This window comes from Nicotiana attenuata, chromosome 11, assembly GCF_001879085.1.
Source record: "Nicotiana attenuata strain UT chromosome 11, NIATTr2, whole genome shotgun sequence".
Taxonomy (NCBI): Eukaryota; Viridiplantae; Streptophyta; class Magnoliopsida; order Solanales; family Solanaceae; genus Nicotiana; species Nicotiana attenuata.
In genome coordinates this window covers 19,897,817-19,923,051 of record NC_031999.1, presented here as the reverse complement: position 1 = coordinate 19,923,051, position 25,235 = coordinate 19,897,817, and the positions used below count along the sequence as shown (strand labels likewise).

Here is a 25,235-nt window from a genome sequence, read left to right as displayed (position 1 = left end):
CTACATGGAACTACCACAGGGATTTAAGAGTCAGGGGGAGAATAAACTTGTGTGCAGACTCATTAAATCCCTATGTGGGCTTAAACAAGCCCCTAGACAGTGGAATGCAAAACTAACTGAAGCACTCTTGAATAATCAGTTTCAACAAAGTCAATTTGATCATTCTTTGTTCATCAGAAGAACATCATAAGGGATTATTATTGTATTAGTCTATGTAGATGACATGTTAATAACATGGGATAGCCTAAACTGATAGTTGAAACAAAAACTGTACTACAACAAACATTCAAAATGAAAGACCTGGGAGACTTGAAGTATTTTCTGGGCATAGAGTTTGCTAGATCCAAACAAGGTATACTAATGCATCAAAGGAAATATGCATTAGAACTCATATCAGAAGTTGGGTTGTCTGCCGCTAAGCCTGCTGTTACTCCACTAGACATAAACATCAAACTGACAACAAAGGAATTTGATGATCACTGCAACAAGACAAAGAATTCTGGAAGTGAACAACTAGCAGATCAGAAGGCTTACCAAAGGCTAGTGGGAAAACTTCTCTACTTAACTATGACTCGACCAGATATATCATTCAGTGTTCAAACACTAAGTCAATTTTTTCAACAACCAAAAAGGTCTCATATGGAGGCAGCATTAAGGGTTGTCAGATATATAAAAAATCAACCAGGTTAAGGCATCTTATTAAGCAACAACAACAACAACATAGTGGCCTATTGTGATGCTGACTGGGCTGCATGCCCATATACTAGAAGATCTGTAACTGGTTATCTGATTAAACTTGGTAATTCACTGGTCTCTTGGAAGTCTAAGAAGCAAATAATTGTATCTAGAAGCTCTGCTGAAGCTGAATACAGAAGTATTGCAGCTACTGTTGCTGAAATAGTTTGACTACAAGGTCTACTGAAAGAAATTGGAATAGAATTCAACCTTCCAATTGACATCTACAGTGATAGTAAGGCTGCAATGGAGATTGCAGCTAATCTAGTGTATCATGAACGTACTAAGCACATTGAGATAGACTGTCACTTTATAAGGGAAAAAATCACACAAGGTTTGATAACTACTAAGTACATCAGCACCAAAGATCAACCAGCAGATTTACTTACTAAGGGGCTATGTAAAGTGCAACACAACTATCTAAGTTCCAAGCTAGGAGTTTATAACATATTTACACTACCTAGCTTGAGGGGGAATGTTGAGAAATAAAACTGTTAGAATGCAGGGGCAGTTTAGTCACTACATACTGAGTTAGTTAAAGTTAGTTAAGGGGGTTAAATAGTTAGTTAAGATCATTTTAGTTAGTTAAGCTCACTTAGTTAGATTATATAAATGATTCATTGTAACATTTTTGTAATCATATTATTGAGATGAATAATACCTAATTCACTCTATTTGCTCTCTCTCTCTCTCTCTCTCTCTCTCTCTCTCTCTCTCTCTCTCTCTCTCTCGTCTCTTCCATTCATCTTCTTCCTCACCTCTGCTTATTCTCTTCTCTTCATCTTCCTCTTGTTCTATACAAATTGTCACTTAGTTAATAACTGCTCAGCTTTGTTCTAAAAAATTTGATAACAAGCTTTTTAAGCTGCTGCAAAAAAAAAACATTTTTTTTTGTAATTAAAAAAAAATCATTCCCTGTTTGTACTCTTGACAAAATCAAGTCTTTGAAGAATATAGTGGATTGTTTCAGTTGAAGAACATGGTAGATTAATGATGGAAAGTAGATATGGTAGGGAGAGAGAGTGAGGAAGAAAGAGAAAAAAAGATCGATAAGAAAAAGAGGGCATCACGCGCTCATTCACTGTGTAGCACACACACCTTGACATGCGAGCAATGTGTGTCTAATAGATACACTTAGACTTGAGTTAAGGTGTTCAATAGGAACAAAGTTTAGTTCAAGTGTCTAAATGAAAAAAAAAGGGACAAGTTTAAGAGTCCACTTATGTATTTGGCCTAAAAAAAATGGTAAACTATCATTTTCTTAAGGCCAAATACATATAGAGCCCATTCAACTTGGCACTTCATTTTGGCACTCTATCTCAACCTTGTTTCATTTTGGCGCTCTAATATTTTATATGATTCATTTTGTCCCTCCAAATCTATTTTTATGTTCCACTTTAACACAAAAGTTGAAACCAATGCAAAAAATATAGCGCGTGCGTATACACAAATCTGAGGTGTAATAAATATCCAATTAAATGTTTCCACCTGATTTTTTCATCCATGTCAAACGGGTCAATACTAAAATACCTGAACCCGACCGTATTTGGGTAAAATTAAGTCCGCTTCTTATTTACACAAGAAAATGACAACACTGAAAATGAAATCCGAAAATAGTTCACTTACTTTGTCAAATTTACACCCATAAAAGCGTCGAACTGGATTTCTTGGTGTCCATGAAACTTTCAGTTCAACTTGAATCCACAAGAACAAATATTCATTCCATTATGAAAAAATAATTTTCTTTGAGACATGGATTCACTTCAAACTTCAAGCTTAGATGAAATAAACCCACAAAAAAAATCAAAATAAAAACGAACAATAAAATTATAAAAGTTAGAAATTTTCTGGACGGCCAGATATGAAATCAGTAGATGAAAGCTTTGGAACATTGAGAATGAAGATGGGGCAACAGTGGATGAAAAAATACGGTCGGGTTCGGGTATTTTATTATTGACCCATTTGACATGGATGAAAAAATCATGTGGCAACATTTAATCGGATATTTATTACACCTTAGATTTGTGTATACACACGCGCTATATTTTTTGCACTGGTTTCAACTTTTTTTTAAAGTGGAACATAAGAAATAGAGTTGGAGGGCCAAAATGAAACATATAAAATAGAGTTGGAGGGCCAAAATGGAACAAGGTTGAGATAGAGTGCCAGAATAAAAAATGGGGCCAAGTTAAATGGGTTGTATATGTATTTGGCCTTTTTTAATCTATTAGGCTAAATTATCTGAATTAGTGGATGTATACGGTCAAATTTTACTATTTGATCGAGACAAGGGAGTCGCATCGGGGGTTGCCTCATAATGAATCAAACCCGAGCTCGAAGACGAGGCATAGAGTCTAAAGATCAAGGTGTCCGTAGAGATCGAGGCCAGCAGCATTTGATATTAAGTATGACCGACCACGAGTGAAGTGCAATAACAGAAAGACGAGATATCCGTAACCGGTCGAAGATCACGGCGAAAATCTCGAAACAGATCAAATCAAGGGCGGTTATTTGTACCAATCATGAGATTTACTTCCGTAATTATAATTGTACTATAATTAGGATTCCTCTAGTATATAAAGGGAGTCCCCATCATCTGTAAACACCTTACAGACATACAGATCAAGGAAATATAATATTTCTCTATTGTTCATCAACTTATTGTTCTGTAAGTATTCTTACTTTACTACTCTCGAGGGTTCATCGGCTCAAGGGCATTGTCCAAGCATCAGCTTGTTTTATACTCTTGTCAATTCTCATAATTTATCTCTAAATTAATCAATTGGTATTAAGTGAAATCACGTATCCTTAAAACCACATTACAAGTTTAATTGTTACTCGATTTTTAGGGTAAACAGTTTGGCGCCCACCGTGGGGCTAAGGATAATGGTGATTGCTTAATATTGACCTTCATAACACACACTGCTTTTACACTTGTTCTCGTAAGTGTTTTTGACTTCAGGAATCAACATGTCAAACTCTCAAGCAGTACCCACTCACGATGACACCGGCCTTGGTCTTCATGGCGAAAATGAACACATAGTCGCCCCGGGAAACGAAGTGCCTCCAATCAATCCCGATGCACCACACCATGGATCCGGTTGATGTCAATTCTCATGTCGCTGGAGATTTAGGCAGCGATAGCGTCCGCAGAGATGCCCAGGCAGCCGAACGGAACACACAAAATGGTGAAGAAGGCGGAATTAGCCTTCAATGATATTTGACATGCTACAAACTCAACAGGCCGCGATAGCGCAACTCCAAAAGCAGAATCGAGCCCCAAGTAGAATCGAACTCGATACATCACAGGAAGTTGCTCATAGGGTCGAACCCGTGCAGGAAAAATTGAACGATAATGGATCGGGAACTGATCTTGCCGTCATGAAAATTCTCGAGGAGCTCACTAAACGGATAGAATCAGGTGAATTGAAAATTGAGGCTAATGACAAAAAGGTAGACACGTACAACTCACGAGTTGACCAAATACCGGGGGCACCCCCGATCCTAAAGGGTTTGGATTCGAAGAAGTTCGTGCAGAAGCCTTTTACTCAAAGTGCGGCTTCGAAACCCATTCCTAAGAATCTTCGTATACCAGACATCCCCAAGTACAACGGGACCACCGATCCTAATGAACACATCACTTCGTACATATGCGGAATCAAGGGAAATAACTTAGAAGATGATGAGATTGAATCCGTTTTCTTGAAAAATTTGGAGAAACTTTATCAAAGGGGGAAATGATATACTACCACAATTTTTCCGCCCAATTCCATCGATTCTTTCGCCATGCTCACCAATTCATTCGTAAAGGCACACGCCAGAGCGATAAAGGTCGAGACCAGGAAGTCGGACCTCTTCCAAGTGAGACAAAAGGACAATGAAATGCTAAGGGAATTCTTATCTCGATTTCAGATGGAACGCATGGACCTACCCTCGGTTATCGATGATTGGGCTGTCTAAGCCTTTACTAAAGCTTTGAACGAGCGAAGTTCGATAGCATCACGTCAACTAAAGCAGAATTTGATTGAATATCCAGTGGTGACTTGGGCCGATGTGCATAATCGATACCAATCAAAGATCAGAGTCAAGGATGATCAGTTGGGAGCTCCATCCGGTTTCGTTTACCGAAACAGGTCCGAAGGCAGGATTCAAAGAGACATCAACAGAGAGCCCCGATCGAACAGAGATTGATACCAACCATATGGCGCATATCGAAGAAACAACAGACCGGGATGCAATCCCGTTCGAAATGAATGAAGAAATGATCGAGGTCAAAATTCTCGAGGGCTCATGAGTAAGAATGGCTTCGATAAACACGTCGAGCCTAAGGAAGCACCACGGTTATCGGAATATAAATACAGCATCGATGCTTCAGGTATTGTGTCAGACATTGGACGAATCAAGGATACTAGGTGGCCCAGACCCCTGCAAATAGATCCAGCTCAAAGGAATCCGAATCAAATATGCAAGTACCATAGAACCTATGGTCACAAAATCGAGGACTACAGACAATTAAGGGAGGAGGTAGCTCGTTTGTTCAACGAAGTTCATCTTTGAGAGTTCTTGAGTGACCGAGCAAAAAATCACTTCAGAGACAGTGATGCAAACAAGAAAAACGAACAGGAGGAACCGCAGTACGTGATTCATATGATCGTCGGTGGGGTTGATATCCCTCAGGGTCCGACATTTAAATGCACCAAAGTCATAATCACAAGGGAGAAGCATAACCGGGACTACTTACGAGAAGATACCTTGTCCTTCAACGATGAGGATGCGGAAGGGATCGAACAACCTCAGAACGACACACTGGTAATATCTATTCTTATGAATAAAATTCAAGTTAAACGTGTGTTGATTGATCTAGGTAGCTCGGCAAATATTATTCGATCGAGGGTCGTGGATTAACTCGTCCTTCAGGATCAGATCGTGCCTGCAGCTCGAGTGCTCAACGGTTTCAACATGGCGAGTGAAACCACCAAAAGGGAAATTATGTTGCCAGTTAACGTGGCCGGAACTATCCAAGAAACGGAATTCCATGTGATCGAAGGAGATATGAGGTATAATGCACTGCTCGGAAGACCTTGGATCCATAATATGAGGGCAGTACCTTCAATGTTTCATCAAGTCTTGAAATTCCCAACACTGGAAGGAGTCAAAACGGTGTACGGCGAGCAACCAGCAGCCAAAGAGATGTTTGCAATCGATGAGGTCATACCAGTATTGACTCTAACATCAACAAAGGGACCAGAATAAAAGGAAAAGCAGAAGTTCAAGTAGCAACCATAGTCGCCGGCTTCGACTAGATCGGAACAGCAGGAAATTATCGAGGACGATGATTGCATGATACCTCGAACCTTCGTAATCCCTGACGATTCTGATGCCACGAAGTCAATGGTCGAAGAGCTAGAACAAGTCATACTAATCAAGCACCTGCCCGATCGAAAGGTATACATGGGCACGGGGTTAACTCCCGAACTCAGGGAAAAACTCGTTAAATTCCTTATTAAAAATATGGATTGTTTTGCTTGGTCCTACCTTGACATGACAGGGATCCCACCGGAGATCACCACTCATCGATTGAGTTTGGACCCGAAGTTCAGACCGGTAAAGAAAAAAAGAAGGCCACAGTCCGAGGTAAAGCATGCATTCATCAAGGACGAGGTAACCAAACTTCTCAAAATAGGATCCATCCGGGAAGTAAAATATCCCGAATGGTTAGCAAAAGTAGTTGTAGTTCCCAAGAAGGGGAATAAACTTAGAATGTGTGTAGATTACAAAGACTTAAACAAAGCATGCCCTAAGGACTCTTTTCCACTGCCGAACAACGATCGCATGATCGATGCCACGGTCGGCCACGAGATCCTCAGCTTTCTCGATGCCTACTCCGGGTACAACCAAATACAAATGAACTCGGAGGATCAGTAAAAGACCTCATTTATCACTAAGTTGGTTCTTATTGCTATAACGTAATGCCGCTTGGGCTAAAAAATGCTGGTGCTACTTATCAACGCCTAGTGAACCGAATGTTCGAAGAACAAATAGGTAAATTAATGGAGGGTTATATTGTTGACATGCTAGTTAAGTCCCTACGCGCAGAGGACCATTTGACACATTTGTAGGAAACCGTCGACATCTTGAGAAAATACAACATGAAGCTCAACCCCGAGAAATGCACATTCGGGGTCGGTTCAGGCAAATTCCTCGGCTTTATGGTATCAAATCGGGGAATCGAGATCAACCCCGATAAAATCAAGGCAATCGAAGACATCACAGTCGTGGACCATGTTAAGGCCGTACAAAGGCTAACAGGATGGATAGTTCTTTCGGCCGGTTCATCTCGAGGTCTTCTAATCGAAGCCACAGGTTCTTCTCATTTCTCAAAAAGAAGAACAATTTTACTTGGACCACGGAATGCCAACAGGCATTGGAAGAATTAAAGCAGTACATTTCGAGCCCACCATTGCTTCATACTCCGAAATCGGACGAGCAACTCTACTTATATTTGGCAGTCTCGGAGGTCGCGGTAAGTGGTGTCTTAGTTCGAGAAGAACAAGGTACGCAATTTCCTGTTTACTATGTTAGCCGAACTTTAGGTGAAGCAGAGACCCGGTACCCACACTTATAAAAATTATCGCTTGCTCTAATAAGCACCTCTAGGAAATTAAAACCATATTTTCAGTGTCACCCGATTTGTGTTGTAACCACTTATCCCCTTCGCAACATTTTGCATAAGCCCGAGCTCTCGGGCCGACTAGCCAAATGTGCTGTCGAAATCAGTGGGTACGATATTGAGTATCAACCCCGAACGACCATCAAGTCTCCAATCTTAGCAGACTTCGTGGCCAACTTTACACCAGCCCTCGTGCCCGAGGTCGAAAAGGAGCTATTGCTAAAATCGAGTACATCCTCGGGGGTGTGGACCCTTTTCACAGACGGTGCTTCAAATGTGAAGGGGTCCAGGCTAGGCATCTTTTTGAAGCCACCCACAGGCAATACGATTAGACAATCTATCAAAACCCCTAAGTTGACTAACAATGAGGCCGAGTATGAGGCTATGATTGCAGAGCTCGAGCTGGCTAAAAGTTTGGGAGCTGAGATCATCGAGGCCAAGTGTGATTCCCAGCTCGTGGTTAACCAGGTCAACAAAACCTTCGAGGTCCGAGAAGATCGAATGCAGCGGTACTTAGATAAATTGCAGGTAACCTTACACCAGTTCAAAGAATGGACCCTACAGCATGTACCTCGAGAACAGAATGGTGAGGCCGATGCCCTTGCAAACTGAGGGTCATCAGTTGAAGATGATAAAATTAGCTCAGGGACTGTCGTACAGCTTTCAAAATCGATGGTCGAAGAAGGCCATGCCTAAATAAACTCCACAAGCCTAACTTGGGATTGGAGGAACAAATATATCGATTATCTGAAAAATGGGAAACTTCCATCAGACTCTAAGGAATCGAGGACTCTGCAAACGAAAGCTGCACGATTTACATTGGCCGAAGTTGGAACATTGTACCGAAGGATGTTCGATGGGCCGTTGGCAATATGCTTGGGTCTGGGAGACACCGACTATGTCCTACGAGAAATTCACGAGGGTACTTGCAGGAACCATTTCAGTGCCGAATCACTGGTTCACAAAGTCATCAGAGCAGGATATTATTGGGACAGTATGGAAAAAGATACTAAGGAGTTCGTTCGAAAATGTGACAAATGCCAAAGGCATGCGCCGATGATCCACCAACCCAAGAGCAATTTTATTCAGTCCTATCCCCGTGGTCATTCATGAAATGGGTGATGGACATCGTTGGTCCTCTGCCATAGGCCCCAGGTAAAGCTAAATTCATTTTATTTATGACTGACTATTTCTCTAAATAGATCGAAGCACAGGCTTTCGAGAAAGTCAGAGAGAAAGAAGTTATAGACTTCATCTGGGATCACATCATTTGCCTATTTGGGATACCCGCCTAGATAGTGTGCGACAGTGGGAAATAATTTATCAGCAGAAAATAATGAAGTTCCTCGAAGATCACAAAATAAAAGGATATTATCGACGCCGTATCATCCTAGTGGGAACGGACATGCCGAATCAACGAACAAAACCATCATTCAAAACCTAAAGAAGAGGTTGAACAACGCTAAGGGAAATGAAGAGAAATTTTGTTCGAAGTGCTTTGGGAATATCGGACAACGACAAAATCCAGTACGGGGGCAACACCGTTCTCCTTAGTGTATGGCGCCGAAGCTCTGATACCGGTCGAAGTCGGGGAACCAAGCGTCAGGTTTTGATACACAACGGAAGAATCAAATTACGAGGCTATGAACACAAGCCTCGCATTGTTAGACCAAAAATGGGAAGCCGCCCTCGTTCGAATGGCCGCCCATAAACAGTGAATCGAAAGATACTATAATCGAAGAGCCAATCTTCGACACTTCAAAATAGGGGACTTAGTTCTGAGAAAAGTCACCGCCAACACTCAAGATCCAAACGAGGGGAAACTCGGCCCAAATTGGGAAGGACCATATCAGGTCCTCGGTGTCATCGGAAAGGGATCTTACAAGCTTGGCACGATGAACGGCGAACAACTATCAAATAATTGGAACATATCACTCCTCAAACGATACTATTGCTAAGGTATGACTCTCTCCCTCTTTCATTTATATTTTATACTAACCTATTACAGGTGTTCGATCGAAGACAACGGGAAATTCTTCAACACAAAGACTTCATGTTTTAAAGCACGCGTTGCACTCTTTTTCCCTTAGATCGGTTTTTGTCCCAAATGAGTTTTTCCAGCGAGGTTTTTAACGAGGCAACAATTATATGTGCTACCTGGGGACAATTCAACAGTATCCGAGGCTTCTTCACAATCAATCTCGAATACTGGGGGGCATCACCCTCGGATGTTATGTTTTCAAGGAAGATGCTTCGTGTCAACAGGGTCTCGTAGGAAAATTTTGTAAAGGGCCAAACGGTCAAACGAACCGTGCCCATGTAGATTGCTCGAGCCCTAATGACAAAACATGTACGCATGAATGATCTATTGAAAGAAGTACTTTTTCCTTATTAGATGTTCCATGCCTTAGTAAAATTTCTACTTTACAATTTTGTACTTACGATATTTTACGGAAACCAGCTCAAGAGCCAATCACAACTAAAGTACTCGGGGACTGTCGTCCGAAAATTGACACGCTCGAATTGTTAAGCTTCGAAATCGAAAGACCTTAAAAAGGAAATCCTAGATTTTATGGGCCACGGCCACCCCACTCGGGGATTGATACTTCGAACAAGTTTGAAGTATAATCAAGAGACAAGCCCGATGGGCAAATATCAAGTTAAAGGCTACGGCCAAACTAACACGGTTCGGATCGAATTCTGTAATCAAACAGGCCTTCAAATATTTTCATAAAACCGGTTAAAAAAGGGCTACCCTCGGCAAATTTACATAGGGTTTCGATAACATTGACCTTTGAAAACCTTAAGAGGTACCAAATTGAACAAACTTATGCTAAGGCATAACAAAATTTTTTGACAACACTGGATCCTAATGGGTAAAGATTTATCTCATGCTAAGGCATAACAAATTTTTATATGATTAAACTTTTAAGCCGTAAAAAGGGAAGAAGACACTATTTTGAGGCCATAACGGCCCGATTCAAGAGCCTAAGGGCCATTACATTGTCAAGCTCGAGGACCCTCCCTCGCTTAAACCAAAACCTAAGGGTTTTTTCTTCTCCGAGTTCGAGCAAGTACTCACTCGACTATAGAAACTATAGTAATCCGATTTCAACAAAATTTTCACAAGGCAACGAAGTGAGTCAAATTTCTCACATGACCTAAAGTATATAAGAATTATCATAAGGAGAAAGCAAAACAAAGTTTTCATGAAACAAAAATCAAAGATAAATCGGAAAGAAAAAGGATATTTCATATATGTAAAAGTATTTACAAAGACCACTGAGGGTCTTACACAAAAATCCAAAAATAGGAGAAAAAAAATTCTAAGTGCCTAATCTTCCCCGGGAGCTTCATCTTCAACTTTTCCGCTCTCGGATCCGCGCACTCCCGGAGTCATCATCATCAGAGAGAAAAGCTTCGGCTTCGGCCTATAGCATTTTCGCATTCTCGATATCGGCCGTGAGGTCAAAGCCACGAGCATGAATCTCTTCGAGAGTCTCTCTCCGAGACTGGAACTTAGGATGCTCAATGCAGGATAATCGAACCCGAGTAGCATCGAAAATTTCCTTTGCTCGAGCGTTAGCGGCTTCAGTATCGGCTCGGTAGACGGCCACGACCGCCTCCGCATCGGCCTTTACTCTTTCCGCTACAGATGCGGCCTTTGCAAGCTCAGCGGCCAACCGAGTCTCAAGCTCTTCAATTTTCTTGGTCCGAGCCAAGCTCTCTTCCTTCCTTCTTTGGAGTTGACGCTCAGCCGAAGATAGCTTGGCTCGAGCGGTATCTTTCTCCGAGGCGAGGCAGTCCATGTTCTGCTTCCACCCCAAAGTCTCTGCCTCTTTCATCTCAGCCTCCTCGCGAAGCTGCTCAATCTTTTTGGCCTTCTACTGAACCTGCAGGATCTAAGTGTTAGTCGCCAATATCAACTCCCAAAAATTTACATTACCTGCTCGATGAGATCGGTCTGCTCTTTATGAGTTGTTACCAATTCAGCTCGGAGGTCCCTGACAACTGGTATTAAGTGAAATCACATATTATTAAAACCACATTACAACTTTAATTATTACTCGATTTCCAGGGTAAATAGTGTATAGACCTGGAGACCCAATCCAATGTTGTATGTACAATATAGTAGGATTAAACTTATATACATCCATACAAAAATTTGTAAACTATCATATTTTAATCTATTAGGCTAAATTATCTGAATTAGTGTATGGAACTTGTTACTACAGTAATTTCATACTGCAAGTAAGTTAACTTGTTAGTATAAAGTAGGCAAAACGACTTCGTACCCATTTATATTTGTACCGGTTTGTCATCCCAGTATATAAACTTTTATTTTTCTCATTTGGACACCTCTAGTTGATGAACTGAATACTACTAATAAACACATCCGACTGAACGTGTTTTCACTCACTATGACATGACTGACATGTCATATATTAAGCCTTTTATTCTTTGACATGCATAATTTGTGGGTCCTACTTTAAAAAAATTATTCTACCAGATTTTTATTCTCCTCCTCTTATAAAAATTAATTTTTCTACTTATTCATAGTCAAAGCTCCTGTCGATCCACCACTTTGCCATCATTAATTTTTTTCCGTTCTCTTCATCTTAAACATCCTCCTCTCAAAAGACCTCTTAATGTTTTAAGACTTGTGTGCATGTTTGGTTTGGAGCCCCGAGGGCTCGGGTGAGTTTCGGATAGGCTACGGGATGTTTTGGACTTAGAAAATCTGGTTTTTTGCTGTTTCAGGTGCCTTCTGGTTTCCTTCTTCGTGTTCACGAAGGCACTCTCGCGAACGCGAAGTAGAAACTGGGATGGCTAGGTTTTTCTTCTTCGCGAACGCGAAGCGATGGGAGCCTTACCCTTCGCGAACGCAACCAGCTCAATGCGAACGTGAAGCATATGGGACCTGGGGGAGCGGACACTCGTCCTTCTACGCGAACGCGAGCACTAGCTCGCGAACGCGAAGGACAGGGGGGAGCAACCTCGGGTTTTGACCAAGCGGGCCCGGGGTCGGTATTTGACTTTTTGGGGGAAAGTTTGGAAAATCTAAATTTATGCGTTGTAATTGATTCCTTTAGCAATATTTGATGTTATTAAGTTAATTGTGGGTAGATACGAGTGGTTTGGAGGTGGATTCTAGAGGAAAAGCGGTAATTGAGCATTGAGTGGCCCGTGGAGCAAGGTAAGTGTCGTGTCTAACTTTGACTCAAGGGATTTGGAACCCTTGACTTATTTGCTATATGAAATCCATGTGAGCGGCGTATATGTGAGGTGACGAGTACTTATGCGCTGCCAATTTATCTGTTTTTGCCTGTTTCTTTCCCGTTCTTCTCATATTATCTCTTTCCCTGTTATAACTGCTACATGCTTTACTTGTATTTCCATGCTTAATTGCTACTTATAGACATTGTTTCTCTTTTTTGAAAGTATTAGTTACTTTGTAGCTTCGTTGTCTCCTATTATTTGCTTAAGATGGTTATCGGTACTTTCAAGGCATATTCTGGATTGGTCTCGCTGAGTAGTATTACTTGTGTAAAGTCTCATAGTGTATAAGCTTCCTAATTGTTTTGGTTTGAAGTTGAGCCTTGTGAAGGGTTATGTGATTTGAATTGTGAAATTTCTGTACTTGTTGAATAATTGATACTGATATGGTGGGATTGGGTTGCGCGCCGCAATGGGTGGAATACGGGTGATATATTGAGGAGGAATAAGGGTGAAATAATATGTACGGTGGGGTCGGGTTTCACGCCGCAATAGGTGTAATAAGAGTGGAATGTGGCGAAATAAGGGTGAACTGCGATTGTGATTATTGTGACATGGTGGGATCGGGTTGCACGCCGCAACCATCTATATGTTTATACTTTTCTTTGACTGTAAGCTGAACGGTAGTCTTAAATTGCACTTAAGGATTGGTAGTATCTGAACACTGATGATATGCTTCGAGAACTGTATTCAATTCTTGCAAGTTACTGCTCTATTTTATCCTGTCTTTCTTTCTGCTTTTATTATATACTGTATGCAGGTTATATTGTGATTTCCCCTCCGTAGCCTCGTCACTCCTTTGTCGAGATTAGGCTTGGCACTTACCAGTACATAGGGTCGCTTGTACTGATACTACACTCTGTACTTCCTGTGTAGATTTTGGAGCTGGTTTGAGCTGATCGAGAGGTTGGCTATAGGATTTATCACGTAGGAGACCCAAGGTAGACCTGTCGGTATTTGCAGGCCCTAGCGTTCCCTTCTATGCCTCATACTTTATTGTTTTCTTTATTTCGATAATAGTTGTATTTTTCTTTCGGACAAATACTCGTAGTAAAATCTTGGAATGTTCGTGAATTGTGACTTCGGATTCTGGGTAGTAATAGTATATAATCAAAGTTGTTATTATGTACTTCCGCGTTCATTTCGACTTGTTTTAGCTTGCTTATGGTTAATCACTGAAACGTAAAGGAATTGGCTAATAAATACATTAGCTTGCCTAGCAAGTGTGAAATTAGGCGCCATCACGGTCCCAATGGTGGGGATTCCGGGTCGTGACAAGTTGGTATCAGAGCACTAGGTTGCTTAGGTCTCACGATTCACGAACAGGCTTAGTAGATTCTGGAGGATCGGTACGGAGACGTCTGTACTTATCTTCTAGAGGCTACAGAGTTTTGGAACAACGTCACTTCTATTTTTCTCTGTCGTGCGTTTTTTGTTCTCTCAGTGCTAATCGAACTTTTATACTCTTGTTCTTTCGCAGATGGCAAGAACACGTACCGCATCTTCAGTTGAGCAGCAGCCAGAGCCCCCAGTGGCAGCTCCTACGAGGGGCAGAGGTTGAGGCTGAGGCCGTGCCAGAGGCCAAGGTAGGGGCAGGGCTCAGCCCACAGCTCGAGCAGCAGTACCAACGGCAGAGCCTCAGGTAGAGTTTGATGAGGAGGCTCCAGCCCAGACCGTTCCAGCAGGGCCAGCTCAGGTCTCAGAGGGGTTCATCGCCACCCCGGTACTTCAGGATGCTTTGGTCCATCTAGTGGGCCTCATGGAGAGTTGGCAGAGGCCGGCACATTTCCTGTAGCACCAGCTATCTCTCAGACTGGGGGAGGAGCACAGAATCCTACTGCCCACACTCCGGAGCAGATGTCTCCTCAATTTCAGGCTCCAGTAGCTCAGCCCGTTGGGGTTGTCCAGCCGGGTGTTGCAGCACAGACCAGTGAGGGGTCGGCTATATTTTCTGAGGCTTTGTGGAGATTGGATAGGTTTACCAAGCTTTTCCCAGTTCACTTCAGCGGTGCATGTTCGTAGGATCCCCAAGACTATCTGGACAGTTGTCATAAGGTGTTACGGAACATGAAGATAGTGGAGACCAATAGGGTCGACTTTGATGCTTTCCATTTGTCGGGTTCCGCCAAGAAATGGTAGAGGGATTATATGTTGGCCGGACCAGCTGGGTCGCCAGCTCTGACTTCGGAATATTTCTCTCAGCTATTTCTTGAGAAGTACCTTCCTATCACTCAAAGAGAGGACTATCGGAGGTAGTTCGAGCGTCTGCAGCAGGACGAGACTCGATTTGTGAATCTAGCCTGTCATACTATTCTTCTGCTTCCTACCGAGAGAGAGAGAGAGGGTGAGGAGGTTTATTGAGGGACTTGCTTAGAATATCAGATTGCAGATGGCTAAGGAGACTGGGAGTGAGATATCTTTTCAGGCGACAACCAATGTTGCTAGGCGAGTCGAGATGGTTTTAGCTCAGCGGAATGGTCACGGGTTTGACAAGAGGCCGCGTCACACCGGTGGATTCAGTGGGTCCTCATCTGGAGTTCAAGGTACTTTTGGTAGAGGCCATCCTCCCAGGCCATTTCATTCAGCACTCCAGGCATGTGCTTCAGATGGTCTTGGTCCTCATATGCATTATTCGGATCAGCTAGCCTACAGTGCACCACCAGCTCTTATCAGTACACCTCCCATTCGGAGTTATTACCGTGGTCAGCCGGCCCATTCGAGTCAGTTTCAGTTTCCACGGCCATATTATCAGGATGGATGTTTCGAGTATGGTGGCTATGGGCATATCAGGAGGACATGTCCGAGATTATTGGGCGTTCCGCCACAGTAACAGAGTTCTCGTGCCATGATTCCGGCATTGGGTGCACCACCGCCTGCTCAGCCAGCTAGAGGAAGGGGTCAGGCAGCTAGAGGTAGAGGTCAGGCCGCTAGAGGTGGAGGTCAGGCCATTAGAGGTGGAGATCAGGCCGCTAGAGGTGGAGGCCAGCCAGTAGGGGGCCGTCCCAGGGACTTGGTTTAGAGTGGTGGGGCCCAGCCCCGATGTTATGCTTTTCTAGCCAAGCCTGAGGCCGAGTAGTCTGATGCTGTTATCACAGGTACTATTTCAGTTTGCAGTAGAGATGCTTCAGTTCTATTTGATCCAGGGTCTACCTACTCCTATGTGCCATTTTATTTTTCTTCATGTTTGGTTGTGCCCCGTGACTCCTTGAGTGCCCATGTATATGTGTCCACATATGTGGGGGATTCTATTGTTGTAGATCGTGTCTATCGTTCGCGTGTGGTTATTATTGGGGGCAATAAAACTAAATAAGCAAAAGAAACAATGATCCTACTGAGTTTCGTTATGAGCCGCAATGCTTGCAAAGTAAAGAGAGATTGCCCAGCAAAATTACAAGGGGAAACTACACTATATGCCTACAAAAGTCAAATTATTTACCCGTTTTTGCCCATCTTTAAACTATTTATTATTTTTACCTATAGGCTCTAAATTTATTACGCCTGCCAATTCCTCTTTCCCCATGTTTTCTTCTTGATTCAATAGTAAGGGTTCGATGTAAATGCAATGCTCTTCATATAAAATTCTACTCTTTCATTATGCAAATGTTTTCTTCTTGATTCAATAGTAAGGGTCCGGTGTAAATGCAATGCTCTTCATATAAAATTCTACTCTTTCATTATGCAAATGTTTTCTTCTTGATTCAATAGTAAGGGTCCGATGTAAATGCAATGCTCTTCATATAAAATTCTACTATTTCATTATGCAATCATTTACCTGTAAAAAGGAAGTTTAGTATAACTATTTTATTTTATCTTTATTTTCTAAAATTAAAAGGAGTTTATTTCTACAATATGCAAAATCACGACACTTATAAATTAGTTATGTAAACAATTTTTTTATGATAAATATCGTTAGTAACCTAATAAAATTACAATAAACATAAGTTATATAACAAACAAATAGTATGTTAATAGATTAAAATATTTATGTTATTACTAATGTATATAACTTAAATCAACAAATAAAAAATCTCTTAAACTTCAATAACGAATCAATTATGATTCTAGTATTGCTAATACATGAAATGGTGATGCCTTGCTAGTTATATCTTAGAATATGTTTTTAAATTTTGAGTTGAACTAGCATAGAAGACAGATCTGTACTGTATACCAAAATGGTATATTGAACCCGTATTGGTATACAATAATTAATTCAAGAGTATATAATTAACTACTATAGTATACTACTAATTTTTTGAAGGAATGAACCAATCCTCTATGTACCAAAATAACATATTATATACCATTTTGGTTAATTTAATTGTGTATAATTTATTGCGTTGAACTGGCAAAGAAGAATTTGTACTGTATACCAAAATGATATACTATATACCATTTTGGTATACAGTTCATTCCAATGATATACTATTATAGTATACTATATAATGTAACGGTATACAGTATAATGACAAGCCAAAACTTCCCCTGAGGCGAAGACCCGACAAAGAGTCGATGGCATCGGGGGAAGAAGCTATGGTGTTTCTATGCAAGAATTTTGATGAGACGACCGCAGTCCTTCTAGAGGGATTGTTGTTTCTGGAGCACGACTTCCCCGTGTTCGACATGGTCACTTATTTTGAAACCTTACTTGAGGTGTCCCCGTGTTTGGTACCAGAAGAGTCTACCGCCCCAATAAGGTAGGTGGTGGTGGAAATTCCCTTCGACGTGAATGTCTTTCGGAGGACCAAAAAGGTTGCTCTATTGTTCAAAGGCTTTATCGGGCCTCTAGAATGAGAGTACATAGACAAATATTTGATGGCGGCTCTTGCTAATCACGTGGCGTACTCAGGGTTCAAGGTATAGTCCTAAATATTTTTTTTCCAATTGGCTCTACTCGCCTTTTGTTTTCCTAATAGCCTACCTTTTGTAGGTTAACCTGGCGGCGACAGAACTTCATACTAGAATCGCGAGGAGCAGCGCTTTTTTACACAAGCAAGAAAAAGAGATTGAGAGGTTAACACAAATCCTAGCAGGGAGGGACACGAAGAAGGAAGCTATGTCCTTTGTCAAGACCCGATAAGTTGTTTTGAGTTTTAACTTAATGTTTCTTGATTTGAGACTTTTAATAGCTTTATTTGATGTGTTTTAACAAAGAAATATTGATTTTAGAGCTTTGATTTTGTTGAAGTTGACCATGTTCAACATTCTTGGTGAACGACATCATATCGGTGTCTTGACTATTTTGGTAGGTTCATATGATAGTTTTGGACTTGTACATATGTTTGGTTGGGGTCCCAGGTGACCCAAGGCTGTTTCGGCGCTTATAGTTAAAAGTTAGAAATTTGAGTTTTGAACATGTGGATTCTTGAATTTTGATGCTTGATTCTTGAATTTTTATGTTAGTTGATGCTTTGAGCTTATAAGCGATTTGTATAAGGTTATTATACTTGTATGGATGTTTAGAATGGGGCCAGAGGGGCTCGGGTGAGTTTTGAATTGGTTTTGGGTTGTTTTAGTAAGTCTGGCAGTTATTGGTGCTGTTGTCATTGCAATTGTGATGAGCTGCTCGCAAATGCGAGGTTTGCGATGATGATTGCTAGCTCGCATTTGCGAAGTCTGGGAAGGGGAAGGCAGCTTTGCAATTGGATTGCATTTGCGACCTTCGCAATTGCGAAAACACTGTTGCATTTGCGACTTTAATCGCTCAGGTACCACTTTGCAATTGCGATCGCTGGTTCACATTTGAAGGTTGCGCAATTGCTAACTTTACTTTAGTTCACAATTGCGATATCTGCAACTTAGATAAAAAAAAAAGGATTTCAAAATTAGCTCATTTTATTCCATTTTTAGACCTAGACTACGCAAGGAGGCGGTTTTTGAGAGGATTTTCTTCCCAACTTCATAGGTCAGGTATTTTATCTTTATTTTAATTATTTTTATTATTCCACATAGATTTTTAACCCTAAATCTAGGATTTCAAAGAGTAGAAATAGGATATTGGGGTAGTAACTTAAGATTTTGAGTTTTAGATATTTAGACCTCGATTTGAGGTCAGGTCTTGAAACTAATCACATATTTAGACTCGGGATGAATGTGTAATCGGTATTTGTTCTTGATTTCAGAATTTTGACCAAGTGGAGTAGGGTGTAATTTTTGTTGACTTTTCCAAATATGGTAAAGATTTTTTTTTTAGTACTAAGAGGGTTCCTTAAGTTTGTTTTGACTTATTATTTGACTAGATTGGAGTTGTTTGGAAGTTTGTTCTAAAAGAAAAGCAGTTTTCAATTGTTAATTTGTTCCGAAAAAAGAGAAAAGTATCGTGGTTAACCTTGACTTAAGGAAATTAGGATGTAATTGGGTCTATTTTCTACATGTTTTATGTGTTGGGGGCGGCGTATATGCAAGGTGACGAGGGTACATGCATTGTCATGGGTTAAAGCATGCGAGAAGAACTAGTTTATTTCATGACTTTACTTGTTGCATGCCTTTACTCATTTCATGCCTTACTTGTTTCATGCCTTTACTTGTTACATGCATTTACTTATTTCATGCATTTACTTGTTACATGCATTTACTTGTCTCGTGAATTTACTTGCTTTATGTCTTTATTTGTTTCATGACTTATCTCCTGACTACTTGATGGTTCATGTGTTAATGACTTGTTGGAGTCCTTGTTGGGATATATGTGCGAGGCTAGCTCTTGGATTGCATATCATTCTTTGTACGTGTTCATTTTTCCTTAGTAAATTATGCGTATTCGTCTTGTTTTATGTTATGTTATGAATTTTGCCATACTTAGTTGCTTGTTATGTGTTTTCATATGAATTGGTATGTTGGATTGGGTTGCCACTGCAATATTGTTATGATAGGATCGAGATGCTCAGCGCAACAATATAGAGGATTGGGTTGCTTCCGCAACAGTTTTTATGTTGGATCGGATTGTGCATCACAACATATATGTTATGAATATTGGTGTTTGACTTATGATATTTTTCTCATTTGTGGGTTTTGGCTATGTGTTCGCAGATATCGTTTTATCCCTGTTGATTTGAGCTGTTGAGAAAGGTTTTGGGTTTTTATTCGAGAAACGTGGTTATCACTTTTTTTATTGAATCCATTTATTATCTTCCGCCTTTATTCTTGTTATTACTATAGTTGTTTCTCTTGCCATTTCTATTGCTTATTAATTATATAAGTTTACATGGTAAGTGCGCCTAGCCATTACCCCGTCGAGGTTAGGTTCGATACTTACTGACCACATTGAGTTGATTGTACTCATACTACACTTTTGTACTTTTTGTGTAGATTCAAGTATGGGCCCTAGCAGTATTCAGAGGGGTGTATAGCTTGGACTTCAAGGAGACTCGGGGTAGTGTTGCACACCCATTTACAGACTCTGAAGTCACCTTCACTCTCTTTATTACTATTTCTAGTATTAGACAGTATTATATTTTATTTTAGACTTTGTATTTTGTAATATTATAGCTCATGTACTAAGTGACACCAGTCCCAGGAGGTTATTAGACAGTTGTATTGGTTTAAACTAGTTATGTGATTTTTGAGCCTTACTTATATTTATGATACTATATTGTTTAATGTTGGATTTGTATCTCTTATTATTGTTAGGTGTTGGCTTGCCTATCAAGCGGTGTTAGGTGCCATCACCACTCCCTTGGTTGGAATTTTAGGTCGTGACAAGGTTGTATAGGAGCCCTAGGTTGCATAGGTCTCACGAGTCATGAGCAAGCTTGGTAGAGTCTTGAGGATCGATACAGAGATGTATGTACTTATCTTCGAGTGGCTATCAGGATTTTAGGAAACTTTACTTTCTTTCTTTATCTATCATGCGACTTTGTTCTATCATAAAGTATGAATCGTTACTCTCTATTTTCTCATAGATGGTGAGGACATGTGCTTTAGCTGCAGCAAACCAGGAGCTAGAGTCCGAGGTTGTAGCCGCTACTAGGGGTAGAGGCCAGAGCAGGGGCAGAGATAGAGCACAACCTAGAACACATGCAACAACACCTGCAATTACTGACGTTCGTGCTAGAGCAGTGCAGTTGAGCATCGGATAGCTTCTGGTGGCAGGATTATAGTTCAGGTTGAGCTAATAGGGCTAGCTCAGGTCCTAGAGGGGTTCATACTACCGCATTGCTCCAGGACGCTTTGGTCTGCATGGTTGGCCTTATAGATAGCATGGTTCATGCAGATGTGCTTCCTATAACACCAGCTACTTCTCAGGCCGGAGAAGGAGCTCAGACTTTCGCCACTTACACTCCAGATAATGCATGGGTATCAGATCCGGGGAATGCTACCAATTGGGGTAGTTCAGCCTATTATTGTAATGCAGCCTAAGAATAGGCCCGTGATGTCAGCTGTAGTGCTGGTGAGGATGGACAGGTTTCAGAAGTTGTTCCCTTCTCACTTCAGTGGTGCACCTTCAGAGGATGCCCGAGAGTTCATGGATGGATATTATAAGATCTTGCGCTATTTGGGACTAGTTAAGTCCAATAGAGTTGATTTCACTATCTTCCAGATGTAAGGTTTGGCCAAGAGGTGGTGGCAAACCTATGAGATGGGTAGACTAGCAGGGTCACATCCTCTTACTTGGGCTTAGTTTTCATAGCTTTTCTTGGAGAAGTTCATCTCGCTCATCACAGAGATGATTTGTGCAGCTAGTTTGAGTGTCTTCAGCAGGGTAGTATGACAGTCACCCAATATGCGATGAGGTTTATTGATTTGTCTCGTCAGGTATCTATCTTGATCCCTATAGAGAGGGAGAATGTGCGGAGGGTTATAGAGGGACTTGTTGTTTATTAGACTTCAGATGGCTAGAGAGGCCGAGATTGAGACTTCATTCACCTAACTGGCTAAGATTGCTATGAGGATTAGGCAGATCCGTAGCTAGGGGAGAGAGGCGACGTCTGATAAGAGACCTCATAATTTTGGTGGTTTTAGTGGTGCCTCATCTGGAGGCAGGGGTCCTTTCGGTAGAGGTCATTCTATCTGTCCAGTCCAGTCAACACTTTAGGTTTCTAGCGGTACTCTAGGTGGTCATGGTGCTTATGGTCCTCGTTCTGAGCAACCATCATTCAGTGTGCTCCAGCAACCATTAGTGCACCTCCGATACATAGTTTCTATGGTGGTTACTAGGGTCGTTAGGGTCAGTCTCAGACCCAGCAGCTACATCGGGTGAAGGGCTACTTCGAGTATGGGGATATGGGGCATTACAGGAGGCATTGCCCGAGATTGTAGGGTGGAGCACCGCAGGGTAGCCAGGCAAATGTTCTAGTACCACTTACTACACCACCCACCCACATATGTAGAGGTGGGGGTCAACCAGCTAGATGTAGGGGGCCAGCTAGTTAGGGGTCGTCCTAGAGGAGGAGGACAAGCCGGAGGAGGCCAGGACCGTTGCTAAGCATTTCTTGGTAGGCCTAAGGCGGATTCATTTAATGTAGTCATCACATGTGTTATCATAGTCTATCATAGAGATGCTTCAGTATTGTTTGATCTGAGTTCTACTTATTTATATATGTCTTCATCTTTTGTGTCACACTTGAGTATGCCACGTGATTCTCTTCATATTCCTATTTTTGTGTCTACACCTGTTGGAGATTTTATAGTAGTTGATCGGGTGTAGCGGTCTTGTGTTGTTACTATTAATGGTTTTGATACCATAGTTGATCTCTTGTTGTTGTATAAGGTGGATTTTGAGGCTATTATTGGTATGGATTGATTGTTCTCGCATCATGCTATCCAAGATTGTCACGCCAAGACTAAGACGTTAGTTATGCTAGGGTTGCCTAGATTAGAGTGCAGAGGGACCCTTAAGAAGAGGATTTCATATTTGAAGGCTCAGTGCATGGTTGAGAAATGTCTTTTAGCATATTTGTCTTACATCCAGGATTCTGATGTTGAGGTTCTATCTATGGATTCAGTACTAGTTGTGAGGGAGTTTTCAAAGGTGCTTCCTGTAGAATTACCAGGTATTCCACTCGATAGGGATTGATTTCTGCATTGATTTGGTTCCAAACACTCAGCCCATTTCTATCCCACCATACCATATGGCTCCATATGAGTTGAAGGGATTAAAGGAGCAATTGCAGGATTTGCTTGATAAGGGATTTATTAGACCGAGTATTTCTCTTTGGGGTGCGCCAATATTGTTTGTGAAGAAGAAGCACGGTTCCAAGAGGATGTGCATTGATTATAGCCAACTGAATAAGGTTAATATCAAGAATAAGTATCCATTGCCTCGTATTGATGATTTGTTTGATCAGGTTAAGGGTGCCAAGGTATTTTCATAGAATGATCTAAGATTCAGCTATTATGAGGTAAAGATTAGGGATCTAGATGCCCCTAAGAAAACTTTTAGGACTCGTTATGGTCATTATGAGTTCTTAGTGATGTCATTCGGTTTGACTGACGCTCCAGCACCTTCCATGGATTTGATGAACCGAGTGTTCAAGACTTATTTGGATTCCTTTGTGATTGTGTTCATTGATGATATTCTGGTTTACTCTCATAGTAGAGAGGAGCATGAGCAGCACTTGCGGATTGTGCTTCAGACTTTGAGGGATCATCAGCTTTATGACAAGTTTTTGAAATGTGAGTTTTGATTGGACTCACTTGCGTTCCTGGGTCATATTGTGTCTAGTGAGGGTATCAAAGTTGATCCTAAGAAGATTGAGGCAGTTCATAATTGGCTTAGACCTAACTCATTTACAGAGGTTCGGAGTTTCTTGGGTTTGGCATGCTACTATCATCGTATTGTTGAGGGATTTCATCTCTTGGAGCTCCATTGACCAATTTAACTCAAAAGGGTGTTCCTTTTAGATGGTTTGATGAGTTTGAAGAGAGCTATTAGAAGCTCAAGGTTGCTTTGACTACAGCTCCAGTGTTTGTGTTACCCGCAGGTTCGAGGCCTTATACCATGTATTGTGACATTTTGTGTATTGGACTTGGCGCGGTATTAATGCAGGATAGTATGGAGATTGCTTGTGTGTCTCGTCAGTTGAAGACTCATGAGATGAATTATCCAGTTCATGATTTGGAGTTAGCAGCAATTGTGCACGTGCTCAATATTTGGAGGCACAACATGTATGGTGTGTCATGCGAGGCTTATACTGATCACCATATTCTTTAGCACTTGTTCAAGTAAAAGTATTTGAATTTAAGGTAGCGGAGGTGGTTGGAGTTGTTAAAAGACTATGATATCACTATTTTGTATCATTCGGGTAAGGCAAATATGGTAGTTGATGCCTTGAGTATAAAGGCAGAGAGTATGGGTAATTTGGCATTTATTTCAGCTGAGGAGAGGCCATTGGCTATGGATGTTCAGGCTTTGGCTAAAAGATTTATGAAATTGGATGTTTGTAAGCCTAGTAGAGTTCTCGCTTGTGTTGTCTCACAGCTGTCATTGATTGAATGCATTAATGCTTGCCAGTTTGATGATTCTCATTTGTTGGTATCTAAGTTGCACAGACTCTGCTTTTTTATGTCGAACCCTTCTCAACATGACACTGGGACAGCTGCGGGATATGTTTAGGATTCGGTCAACCAACTTTGGATACTTTGATCGGAGCCCATGGACAAATTTAGGGGGAAATTCAGATTTTAATTTCTTAAAATAAAAGATAAAACATATTTAAGACATGGGAAATCCTTCAACATTATATTCCTTTTGTCTCATATTCACTGCTATAATATACATGTAAAATTTTCGCAAAATATCTCTCAAAATTTAGAATATCTTTATATTTCTATTTTTATAGTGTTGAATTTTCTTAGAAAATCCTAGGACTGTTGGATCCGCATCCCCAAATCTTAAAATTAATATTTTTTCAAATTCGACTCTTGGATCTGTACCCATATCAGATACCCGCACCCGAGTCCAGGCAACTTAGGTTGGTATTGAAGGACACAGCAGTGAGGCGGCGTCAAGAAGGTTATGATTGGGGATGATGGTGTTATACGTCTTCAATGTCGTATTTGTGTTCCTATTGTTGATGGTTTGGGGGTGTTAATTCTCTAGGAGGCTCATAGTTAATGATATTCTATTCATTAAGGTGTCACGAAGATGTACCATGACTTGAGTAGGATTACTGGTGTCATAGATGAAGAAGGACATTGTTTGGCATATTTGAGGGTGTTTGAATTACCAGCAGGTGAAGTATGAATATAAAAAACCAAGTGATTTGACTCAGAGGTTGGTTATACCGGAGTAGAAGTGGGAGCGCATTATTATGGACTTTGTAATAAGATTGCCACGAACTTTGAGGAAGTATGATGTTATTTGGTTCATTGTAGATAGGTTGACCAAGTCCGTGCATTTCATTCCAGTGATGACTTCTATACTTTATAGAGATTGGCTCAGATCTACGCCAGAGGGAATGTTTGCTTGCCCGGTGTGCCCATTTCTATCGTTTCAAACCGTGGTACTCAGTTCCCATCGCTCTTCTAGAGAGCTGTTCAATGAGACTTAGGCACGCAGGTGGAGCTCAGCACTACATTTCACCCATAGACGGATGGCCAGTCCAAGCGAAATATTCAA

The 25,235-nt window shown here is 41.1% G+C and overlaps 2 protein-coding genes across 2 annotated transcripts; both read left to right on the top strand.

The window, feature by feature from the left end:
• Window positions 292–906, top strand: LOC109234751 (uncharacterized mitochondrial protein AtMg00810-like). The gene is made up of 2 exons (XM_019400813.1): window positions 292–632; window positions 768–906. The coding sequence occupies exons 1-2, from the start codon at window positions 292–294 to the stop codon at window positions 904–906; spliced, it is 480 nt and encodes a 159-aa protein (XP_019256358.1).
• Window positions 22,747–23,828, top strand: LOC109234750. Its single transcript, XM_019400812.1, has 3 exons — window positions 22,747–22,925; window positions 23,214–23,290; window positions 23,599–23,828. Exons 1-3 carry the CDS (start codon window positions 22,747–22,749, stop codon window positions 23,826–23,828), a joined length of 486 nt encoding a protein of 161 aa, XP_019256357.1.

Bases quoted from the DNA above. Each gene is read 5' to 3' on its own strand.
- LOC109234751 (XM_019400813.1), top strand. From the start codon at position 292: ATGAAAGACCTGGGAGACTTGAAGTATTTTCTGGGCATAGAGTTTGCT. The intron at 633-767 runs GTCTCATATGGA...CCCATATACTAG, and splicing joins TTTTTTCAACAACCAAAAAG to AAGATCTGTAACTGGTTATC.
- LOC109234750 (XM_019400812.1), top strand. From the start codon at position 22,747: ATGGCTCCATATGAGTTGAAGGGATTAAAGGAGCAATTGCAGGATTTG. The intron at 22,926-23,213 runs GTATCCATTGCC...CTCTCATAGTAG, and splicing joins AAGGTTAATATCAAGAATAA to AGAGGAGCATGAGCAGCACT. The intron at 23,291-23,598 runs GTGAGTTTTGAT...TGTTACCCGCAG, and splicing joins TTATGACAAGTTTTTGAAAT to GTTCGAGGCCTTATACCATG.